The sequence below is a fragment of the Crotalus tigris genome, unplaced genomic scaffold (assembly GCF_016545835.1).
Source record: "Crotalus tigris isolate CLP2741 ecotype Arizona unplaced genomic scaffold, ASM1654583v1 scf7180000017771.5222438, whole genome shotgun sequence".
Lineage (NCBI taxonomy): Eukaryota > Metazoa > Chordata > Lepidosauria > Squamata > Viperidae > Crotalus > Crotalus tigris.
In genome coordinates this window covers 3,446,339-3,458,386 of record NW_024096622.1, presented here as the reverse complement: position 1 = coordinate 3,458,386, position 12,048 = coordinate 3,446,339, and the positions used below count along the sequence as shown (strand labels likewise).

General features: G+C 34.0%; 1 protein-coding gene across 1 annotated transcript in view; it reads right to left on the bottom strand.

Moving 5' to 3' along the window:
- DNAH14 (dynein axonemal heavy chain 14) overlaps nucleotides 1–12,048 on the bottom strand; it is a 210,655-nt gene that overhangs the window by 5,876 nt on the left and 192,731 nt on the right. The window contains exons 77-82 of the mRNA XM_039341573.1: nucleotides 10,776–10,957; nucleotides 9,607–9,803; nucleotides 7,860–7,972; nucleotides 4,732–4,862; nucleotides 3,339–3,487; nucleotides 1,607–1,753 (exon numbers count right to left, since the gene is read on the bottom strand). Coding sequence (XP_039197507.1) covers nucleotides 1,607–1,753; nucleotides 3,339–3,487; nucleotides 4,732–4,862; nucleotides 7,860–7,972; nucleotides 9,607–9,803; nucleotides 10,776–10,957 — 919 coding nt within the window. The remainder of the gene's footprint in view (nucleotides 1–1,606; nucleotides 1,754–3,338; nucleotides 3,488–4,731; nucleotides 4,863–7,859; nucleotides 7,973–9,606; nucleotides 9,804–10,775; nucleotides 10,958–12,048) is intronic.

The window sequence follows — 12,048 nt, the reverse complement described above, 5'->3', positions numbered from 1 at the left end:
TTTGAGGCAGGGTGCAGATAGAACCCTTATTGGATGAATTTGTTCACACCATTGTCTGAAATGGTATAGGGTTTCCTGCCTGAGCAGGGGGTTGAACTAGAAGACCTCCAAGGTTCCTTCTAACTCTTGTTATTCTGTTCTATTCTGTTCTATTATTATTATGTCTTCAGGCTGCTTATCACCCCCCCCCACACACACACACACCTTTGGCATTGTTTTCATGAGAAAAGAAGCTGTTCTCCTATGGTCTGGAAAACTCTAGATAGCTTTCCTTCTTACTCAAAGCTAAATTTAATTTTTGGTGTCCCTGAATAAATCATAACTTCAGTGCTTCAAATAACACTACCACCCCTGTAAAACCTTGCTTTTATAAAATTGCTTCTGTAAATTAGGGAACAGGCTTCTCTGGTGCTGAGGTTTCAAGCTGAGACATTTTTACATAGCCATATTATGGTGACAGTAAAAGATGAAGAGAGCAGCAGTTGAGGTAACCCTCCTCCCCCAAGTCAAGTTAATTTATATTTGATGTGCTTGATTAATGGAACAGAGGTTAACAGTTGAAAACTGAAGGCTTAGTAGAGTTAATGTGTGATAATATCCACATATTCATGATGAGGATATTAATGAATGAAATGTAGGAAATTAAAAAAAAAAAAAGAATTGGTAACAGCAGGCCAGTGAAATGAAAGCCAGGAAGAAATCAAAAGTTAATCTGACAGAAGACAACTTACAATTCCATTTATTGGTAATACCATAGCAAAGTCAAGATTAAAGAAGGTGAAAAATATAGGAATCAGAGCCATAAATTTCTTGCATGATTCTTAAGTAAGAAAACATTGGGATAGTGACAGAATTTTTTTGTAAAAGATTACACTAATCTATCTTACAGATACTGGTAATAGGCATTTACTTCAGGAATTGAAGATACTTGATACCAGAATATTTTACAATTTAGGAAAAAAAGATAGAGCTACCTCTAAATCTACTTAAAACAACTGTCATGTTAATTTAAATATCAGCAAAATCTGATGCTGAGGTTACTTCAGCTTTTGAATCAAATCAATACTTTAAGAGTATAAGAAAAAAAATAAAGATAAGAGTGCATTTGCAGGCTAAAAAAGAATAAGATAATAAGCACCATGGATACCTGGAAGGACTTCTATCTTGCCCCCACATCCCATAACCACAAAACCACTTTTACCTCTTCATTCCAGAATTCAAATATAGATATATTTGTGCTACTGAACAAAGATAACTATGACATCCTAGCGCATGGCTGGAAATAATTTATGCAAAATATGTCATTTTAATTAAAACAAAAGGGGCAAAATTCCAAAACAGCTCAAAGCAGCATAATTGGTCAGGTTATTTGAGTGTGTATAGGTAAAGAAAACAGGATGGTAGAAAAAAACAGTAATGAAATATTTTAGAGGAGAAAGCAGTTGGCTGAATATAATTCCAAACAGCAACATTCCCACTTGTTTAAAACATACTTCTTCAAGTACGTGCTACATTATAATAATGCAGTAACTTATAACATTTTCTTAAACCTGAGTAATCAAAATAGAAAAATGTCCTACCAAGATAGTGAAACTATACTACTTACACTTTGTGGTAAAAATTGGATGTCTGGTAATGGATAAAATCTTCTATGAAGTTCAGGTTCATCCAATGCCTGTGTACTGAGATTCCAGCATGCACCATCTATGTATAAGCCATAAATTTTAACTCCAGTTTCATATTGAGAATCTTCCTAAAAGATAGATGATATTTGTACTCAGTATTGATGTGGATTGCTCCAAAAGAGTGGAAGATTTAACCAAAAAAATAAACCCTTGTCCTTTTTAGAGAGCTAAAAGTGAAGATAACTAAGCTCATTGCACAGGAATTACAGGGGCATCTGCAGTGATGCAAAATAGGGAACATGGCCACAGATGCTATCTTAGCATTTCACAGTCCCCTCCTCCCTCCTCATCATCATGGAGATGATGTCAGAAAAATTAGGATAGATACTTTCCCCTTTCCCTGATGAAAAGACACACATATATATTAACTTTAGATGCTGTTAGATCATCACAGGGGGGAAGATACTTGTTACTTGAGGACTATCTGTCCCTTTTGCAGGCTTGCTTATCTTATTGCAGAAAAAAATGCAAAAACACTTTGCTTATTTATTTTTCCAATTTGTATGGCTTCCATAACTCATCAGAGTGAGCACGGGCAATTAAAATAAAAACAACAATAAAAAGGATAAAAACAAAACATATCTTCTGGTCATCAAACACATCCTGATCCAAATCCCCAAAGGAAAAGCCAGGATTTTAATAAGCTAGCAGAGTTGGGACCGATCAAATCCTGGCTGTAGGGAGAGGAATCATTTCAAAGGGTGGGTGCTGCCATTGAAAAGGTCAGGACAGATGACATGATGCAAACAGGAGACCTGCAGCATAGCCAGCCTGGAGAAACTTAAACCTTTTGAGGATTTACTTGCTGCAGCTATTGCATGCCACAGAGTTGTGTGTTAAGTAGGTGGTCATATAAATCCCAGTAATAAATAAATACGTAAATAAAGGCCATAGAGCCCATTTAAGATAAATCATATTACTTCATAAAAAAGATGATTTGCTTTAGAGAAATGGTATACTAAATCCGTTTCCTATCTGAGCTTACCTGCTTATAATTTTCATTGCAATATCTTTATCTGATTTCTTCCTACATGATTTCATAAATATATTCCAGATGTTTTTCAATTGTAGCATTTATATGCACTTTTGATATGTAGCCAAAATTTAGGCATATATACAACTACCATACATGATGGTTGTATGGATACCTGAATTTTGACTACATATCAAAAAATATTCCATATCTTCAACTGTTAAACCAGAACAAAGGTCATGCTCAGCTGGCATGCATAGGCAAACCTGGGAAGTAGAAGCTTTGCTCTTTTGAAAAATGAACCTCCTTCATGGAGGAAGACAGAGCATGAGTTTGGTCATCTGTTGAAAACTGTTTCCCACGGGAAAGGAAATTTAAATGTTAATCTCCTCATCTCCAGGCAAAGTGATAATATCTTATAAAACTCTCTACTTACCAATGGGAATTTGTTACAGCACATGGAGAAAATAATCTGGATAGCACCACCTTTCAAGACTTAACAAATTATATCGGATGCTTGGACACAAGTATAAAATTATGATAATCCCAAACTACAATTTATAATAAACTTTGGAAGGCCATTCATCCCATGGTAGGAAATAGAAAATGTAAGATGAAGATGAAACTAAGAAAAAAAATCACCAAAGTCCTATTTAAACTGGATTTAATCACATTCTTACCTTAAAGGCTTTGTTTAATATATTTTCTTTTCTATTGAAACTTAACTCTTCATCTTGAGTTAATGGAAGCACTTTATGTGTAAAACTAAGTGAATCCACTGTTACTTTATTCAACCGAGCATAATTCTGACACACAGCAATAAGAAATCCTTCAAGAACAAAATACACAGATTGTGCACTTTATTTGTTACCAATCTTAAAAAGTTAATTAAATTTACTTTTTAATTATGTGCAGATCATTTTATTCTTTGCAAAGAGTGAATGAATTTGTTATTTGATGTACAAGATGAGTGGTTAAGAAATATGAAATATAAATAAACAAAATGTAATTTTTTGTTCAGTTACTCCTCAAATTATTAATACAGAGAATTACAAAGTACACAAGATTTCCCTCATCTTTAATGATAGCCTCCCCACTTCAGAACACATTTGCAGAAGGTATGTGGTCGAGAAAAACTGAAGTGGAAGTGAGGGAGATCAAGAAAAACATGGAAAAAGAGAAGCAGTAATATCAGCATTATCTGGGATATATCATATTGTAATCCAGATTATATCATATGAGCATCACAGGCAAATCCTAACTCTACATCTATATTAATTCAGTTGGAACATTTTATATACTGTATCTATCATAGGACATAATTTATAAACCTTTAAACACACTAATACACTTGAAAACAATATACTGTGGAAGTTTTCAATGGATTCTCTAGACCAGGGGTAGGCAACCGTGGCTCTTTTATGACTCGTGGACTTCAACTCCCAGAATTCCTGAGCCAGCTGGCTCAGGAATTCTGGGAGTTGAAGTCCACGAGTCATAAAAGAGCCACGGTTGCCTACCCCTGCTCTAGACTATCTAGACACTAGATATTCTTTATAATGTAATGAAATACAAGTAGTCTTCAGTTAATGACCATAATTGAGACTGATCATTCATTTACTAAGCGAAAAAAGTGAAAAACCATGTCACCAGGCCAACTTATGAAGACAGTTCCAGCAGTTCTGGTTGTGGTAATTAAGCATGATGTCATGTGAAGGCAACTTGTACTTCATTACATTCCTGCCAGCTTCTCATTGACTTTGCTTGTCCAAAGCCTCAGTTAAAGTTACAAGTGATGATTACATCATTGTGAAATGCTATGAACGTTGTAACTGCATGTCAGTTGCTACATGGCTGGAGGGACATTGCAGCAGCTGCAACTGCAACGACTTTTTGTAAGTCTCCTTTTTTCAGCATTGTTGTAACTTTGAACAGATATTGAATGAGTAGTCACTAGGCAAGGACTACTTGTAATATAAAAGCTATTAGCACTACAAACTATTTTAATTAGTGAAAATTAAAATAGTTAATGGATAAATGTCTATGAATAAAATAAATAACAAAATTATGTACCATGTGGAAAAAAGAAACCTGGAAGCCAAAAATAGCTAGGATGTCCTTGATAACTGGCATGAAAGTCAGGATATTCACCAAGATGAAGTGGTATTTTGCTTTGTCTCTGAAGCACCAATAAATCATTAAACCTGTTCAAAACATTAGTAGGTTTACGAATATTACATTTTTCAGTAGCTAACTGAAATTAGTGTATTATTATATGTCTCTAAGTAGTAATCAAATAATCCAGTAATTTTGATACAATTCAACTGTAATATTTTCTTCTAGCAATTTTTGGCTCTTTAGGGAGACAATGGAGTTTTCAGTTTCTCAGAAATTGACCTTCTCATTTAACTAGACCAACATGCAACTGATTCCTACATTGCAAAGTGGCTCATAATCTCAAAGCCTGGAGTGGAAGGCTCAGAAAACCTCCAGTCCAACTGTTAGGATTTTCAACCCACCTCTCGCTGTAATGGCTGAAAGGAGTGAGGCTGGTGTCTGGTGTGTGCATATTTGTGTTTGTGTGTGCGAAAGAGAGGGAGGGAGGGAGGGAGGGAGGGAGGGAGGGAGGAAGAGAGAGAAAGAGAGATTAAATCCCAGATGGAGAAAGTAAAGATTCAAGTGATGACCTGCCTATCATTAAAAACCCCAATTCTCTGAATCAATTCTCTTATTATATGTGGCATGCATTCATTGAGTTCTATTAAAAAAATGGAAACCAATTATAAAATTAAATGCAAAATTAATATAATCAATTTAAAAGCATACATATACAGTATATTATATGTATCCATGGATTTTAACATCCAAAATGGTAAGCTGATTACTAGAGAAAAAGGAATGATTAAAATGACACAACTTGCAACCAGCTTTTAAAGAATGCCATGACTTATAGATTGGCACTTGTGCCTTGGATAAGGTAGAAAATCTGCTGCTGTAATCAAGATAATATCTATGGTTCTATCATATTAAGGGCAGGATCTAAATGCCTGAGAATGCCATCCAATTTATAGAACATTCTAATATAGACGTGAATAGAAAATTCATTTTACAAATGCCAATTTTTGTATAACATTTTACTACCAGCTTAACAGTTCTACTCCTGAAATCAAACACAGGATACCTTTAGGCTGCACTGCAATGGTTAACATGAATAAGGTCTAGAAAAGCAGAGATACAGATATAAATGCAAAAAGCAAGCTAGTTAAAGCAATAGTCTCCCCTATAATAATATAAGGGTGGAAGAGTTGGACACTAAGAATAGCCGATTAAAGAATTGACACCTTTGAACTGTGGTGCTGGTGTAAATTATTGCATATACCATAGATATCCAGAGTAACTAACAGAGATGTGCTAAACCAGACGCATCACTAGAAGCTAAAATCATAAGACTACATCTATTTACTTTGGCCATGACAGGCACCCAAATTCATTGGAAAAATCAATGATGCCAGAAACAGTTAGTGGAACAAGAAGGGGCAAGCAAAGAACATGGTGGCTTGATAATATCAAATCTGATACAAAGATGAACATCCAACAACTGAAAGAAGATTGTTTGACAGGGTAGCATGGAGAGCACTTGCCTATAAAGTCACCAAGACTCAAACATGACTGAATGGTTAAAACAACAACAATCAGCTTTCTGATCTCATCAACACAGAGCTTTTAACTCTAGCTGAAACTTTCCCATAATAAATGTGTGCATAAGACATATATATGTATGTGTATGGTCACTGGCTAGAATCACAATTCAATAAAAGGCAGGTACAGAAAAAAAATACTAATGATTAAAATTAATTATCTATAAAACAGGCCATTCGCTGTGTTAAATTCATTGTTCCCTCATTCTGTATATACACACAAAAACCATCCTCTCACATAAAAGTTCATAAACTTTGTTTCTTTTCTTCCACCAAAAAGAACAAAGAAAAAGAAAATAAATAGGGTGGTAATGATGTGCTGTACTGGGAAGGAAGAGGCAGAGAGAGAATAGTGCAACAATAACATCAAGAAACAAAGTAACTGGAAAAGAAAAGAAGTTACTATGCATTTTGTTATTTTTGAAATATAGCTTCCATTTAAAAGGCAAGATGCCCTTGAAGAAAACAAAGGAATAACTCTCTCCATGACTGAAAATCAGCCGAGATAGTTTTCTAAAGAGGAGAACTATATGTGAAAGCATGCAACAAAAGTTTATGGATTCTGTAGACTTTTTTTTTTTTTTTAGTATTTTCACCTCCCCAATAAAGTTACTGATTTGCCTGAGGCAAAATCATAGAAGTAGTTAACAAATACTATGTCATGCTGATTTTAACTTAAATAGGAAAGTCCAACAGAAAAGATACATAATACTATAACTTAGAGTATATATAATTTGCCTTCATGTTATCAGGCAATTTTACACAGTGGTAAAGAATATATAAAATAAGAATTGTATTTGCAGAAAAAATCCTGAAGACTGATACTTAAATAAAAGAATTCAAGAACTTAAATAGAATTTAGAATAACTTAGAACAAGAATTCAGAACTTCCAGCGCTATTCTGATTGATTGATTGAAGAAAAAATATCTTTATTTAGGATGTGAATGTACAGTATTGAAGCAGATGTCTGTGATGCTTTAATTTCCTTTCTTGGAATGAGTGGGGTTTATTCTTGATGATCTAAATAGCCCTTTACAATCCAGATTCTATGTGATTGTTTTTTAAAACTCTTTCCCCCAATGATGAGCATTTGTCCATACAGCCATCAGGGCTGAACCTGACTCCATGGCACCTAAGAAGCTAATGCAAAGTGTGTACAGTAAATATACAGGGAAAGGGAAATGACTGGCAATGTTAGGAGTGCAGGAGGAGAAGTTGCTTCTGTTTCACTTGGAGTGAGAATTCAAAATAATAGAAAATGAGATTCAGCATCCTTGGACTCCCTCACTTTCATTGTGGAGAAGCTGAAATACCTCCTTTTGAAATAGTCATTAGATTTTTTTTTTTCCTTTCAGCAATTCTTTCTGTCTATTTGTATATGACTATCCCATCCACTTCAAGGTAATGAATTTTGGAGGGAAGAAAATCATCTTCATTTTAAGTAACTATAATGTCTTTGACACTGATACCCAAAGTTGAGTTTATATTGTTGTTTATATTACCTTGCTTGCATAAAGGTGATAATTCGATCAGCCCACATGGCAAAGAAATTCACTTGTATAATGAGATCATCAATCCAGGATCCTAAAGGTTTATTTGTCTTAAAAGAACTTTGCTGTACAGATTTACAAAAGAATGGAACAAAAGATAAAGTGTACTTGCATTTTTTCAAAAAGTACATTAATATGCAAACATGACATAGAGCATCAATAGCAAATTATTCCACTTCAATAACAGACAAACACACATCATTGAATCAGATGACATTATTAATTTATGGTTGATACTCATGTTAAACTGAGCACAGGAAGACTCTATGATTTTGAATAATTTTTAGGAATTTTTTTAATTTTATTTCATCATTCATTTTATATGGCCATCCATCTCACCATTGTTTTTCCAGGTAGTTACCGGAAAATTAAAAATACAACCAACAACAAAAATAAAATATATAAATAGCAGCCATGATAAAGCAACTGAACATAACAATCTAATGAGCTCTAACTGAAAATTAACTTTGCAAGTTGAAGTGGTTGCCAGTTTGCTACTGGACTGTTGTTAGCTATAAAGGGCCACATGGCACAGGGCCTAGTTACAATGTTTCCCGTTGTATCTGCCTCACAATCCACCTGGCAGGATTGGCATGCTTCAGGTTCCATCAGTTAAACAAAGCCACATATTGGGACCCCTAAAATGGGGTTCTTTGTAGTAATGCCCACCATCTGGAATGAGATTCTCCCCAAAATTCAAATGATTTCCACTCTATTGATATTTTAAAAGGCATTAAACTTTCTCCAAGGCCTTTGGAGAAGACAATTGATGCCCCTTTCTTCCTATCGATTCCTCTCTGGGTTTATTTATTTATTTGCCATCATTGTTATTTTATCTTGTGCTGGTTTTGTGATTTTTGTAAGGCTAAACTGGTGGGTGATTGGATGTTGTTTTGTGATTTGCTATTAGCTTCTTTCATGATTTGATTTAGTTTACCAGTCTATCTTGGAATTTCCTAGTGGTCTTTTATACATGTTCCAACCAGATCTAATTCTTCTTATGCATTTTGAAATAAGAGTCAGATAAATACTTCACAACTTCCCCCAATAGTTTATAACTTTCTTATCATGTATAAATTAGAATTCAAATATGTACATGAATATTTCAGCATATCCATTATTTTTTTGATCTACAGTAATATATCCACAGCAATTATATATAATTTACTAGATATCATGTGCATTTTTGGAGTAGAATTTTCTTAAAACTAATTAGTAGCTATTGTTTAAAAAAAAATTCTATAGAATCAATTTCACATAAACAGAAAGATAAGAAGTCTAATATACACACATAAATGTATGTGTGTGTGTTTCTCTGTGTGTGTATATAAATATATATGTAAATATCTATATATATATATATGTATATACTTATTTGAAGCATAAAAATGCAAATCTATTTACTCCAACCAGAAAACATAAACATGTTTTGTATTTGTAATTTTGTAATTCCATTTGTATTTCTAAGCTTCATCGTCCTTGCTATATTTTAGTTTTATCCTTTATGTTTTATTGATTTTATTGAAATTCCTTGGTTTGATTGTCTTAGAATCATTGAGAGTCAGGTAGCATACAAGTTTAATAAATTACTATGGTTTGTCACCCAGTCAGCCAGATATTTAGATTGCATTTCTGTCCAGCTATCAAATCCATTATTATTATTATTTAGCAAAAGTAAAATAAGAGATTGTTCACACACCTCCCACAAATCAGCTACTATGCCTTTCAATATTGAATTATAAAGGTCTTCTAATCTTTTAGTGAAGATAATTTTTCCTTTGATTCCTTGCTGAAGTTCTTGTAATGACTGAATTATTAAGTATAGTAAATTATTACAATGGTCAATCTCCTGGCGCAAAACAGGTAGCAAAGGTGAATTGGTAATAGAATAAAAATCTATTGTGAAAGAAGAGAGAGAGAACTGGTTAATGAGGCTAAGGTCACATTGTAGAAATTCCAGCAAGTATGCTACTTCCAAATAAGAATAATCTGTATAGTAGGTAGGCAATATATGGTAGCAAAATTACCCATTTTCTCCTGCCTTTTGAATATACTCGCTTCTTCTGGGAATGCAGGATAATATATGTGGTCATTGTTTTAGTAATTGCTCTTCATTTTATCAGTTAGGAAAAATAACTCTCATGCCTTTAAATCTTTACATCATAATCAATCAATTTAGGAAAAGGTGAAAGATGCAGAGAATTATAAGTTCCCCACTGTATGCATAATGCTTCACAAAGTTTTACATTTTAATTACTATTTATTTTGTTCCTCATTATTGCAATAATTGTTAATAACATACAAGCACACAAATGTGCAAACATACACACATAGACATATTTGTCTATTTATCATTAACTGTTCAAATAAGCCATTGTAGAATGAAGACCTCTTTACTGAAGATCACAAACCTTTATTGAAGGTTGTGAACTGCATGCTGTCTAGTGTGGGTATATATCTAATAATCTGCATTGTGGCTGGCCTGAAAAATAGTTTGTGATATAGAACATTCAACAAAAAAGCTTTTATCCTGTAATGCAAGGGTCCTCAACCTTGGCCACTTTAAGACTTGTGGACTTCAATTCCCAGAATTCCTCAGCCAGCAAAGCTGGCTGAGGAATTCTGGGAGTTGAAGTCCACAAGTCTTAAAGTGGCCAAGGTTGAGGACCCTTGCTGTAATGGATTGATTTAGGCTAGTAATTATACATATACATACATGCATGAACATAAATTGTTTGTGTCTCTCTTTGCGTACAAATGTATAACTACTATATAATAATATGCAAGTGTATATGCATAGATATCATTTTCTCTATATATAAACAAATGAAAACATAATATGAAAATTCCATGAAATGAAGTTCTGACCTTCTGTAGCTTTTGCAAGTGCAGCCCAAATTGGTCCAGACATGAAACTTCTAAGGGTTATAATTTCCGTAGACACATGTTCGTTGTTAGATGCCCCTCCCATATTCTCTACAGTCAATGGTAGCTTTATTAGAATATCAGATGCTATTTCCAGTACTATTTCATCCTGACCCATTCTATCACTAAGACAATAGGAAGATGAAAAGTAGATTTAAAATTATCTATGGGAAATAACCAAGTTAATATCCCACTATTTATACAAGTAGTCCTCAGCTTACAACAGTTCGTTTAGTGACCATTCAAAGTTACAACGGCACAAAAAATGTTACTTATGACCGTTTTTCACAGTTACGACCTTTGCAGCATCCTCATGATGATCAAAATTCAGATGCTTGGCAACTGGTTCATATTTATGACCATTGCTATGTCCTAGGGTCATGTGATCACCTTTTGTGACCTTCTGACAACAAAATTAATGGGGAAGCTAGATTCACTTAACAACCAGGCTACTAACTTATCAGCTACAGTGATTCACTTACCAACTGTGGCAAGAAAGGTTATAAAATGGGGCAATACTCAACAAATCTCTCTCTTAACAACAGAAATGTTGGGTTCAATTGTGGTCATAAGTCAAGGACTACCTGTTTTTCATTTATTCCTCACCATTTTTTCTGTTAAAAAGATGTTGTTAGACTTCTTTCTGGATTTGTTTACTTGGTAAATATGTCACAGCACATAGCCACAATTTGGGGATTGTTAACATTTTGAATGAAGACAACCCAACCACTTTGAATGAAAATACAGTCTTTGATACTTTGATGTATATAATCAAATGCAAACCATCACATTTAACCGATAGCCAACATATGGGCATTCTGTCTCTCTCCCCCCTCTTTCATGCACACATACTTATTTACAAATACCAGCACATAATCTTTAACGTTTACATTTGATGAGACTATACCTAAAAAAAATCCCTATATATTCATTTTGTCCATTGTCCAAAAGGTCATTGGAAGAAAGAGAACTTTTCACCGTTTCAATGATTCTGTGGCACATTACGGAGTGCTGAAGTTACTGGTTCTATCTGTTTTACCCATTAACAGAAATTGTTTTCTCTCCTGCCAGCAAGCTTATTTAATGTGGTATTTTCCCATTGCTGTAAGCAGCTGGAAAACAAATATTTATTCCCCACAGTACAATAGAGAAAAGCAGGTAGCTCCCAAGGCTCAAAAAAGTTCAATAAAAATTTCCGTATGTCCCTTGACACATA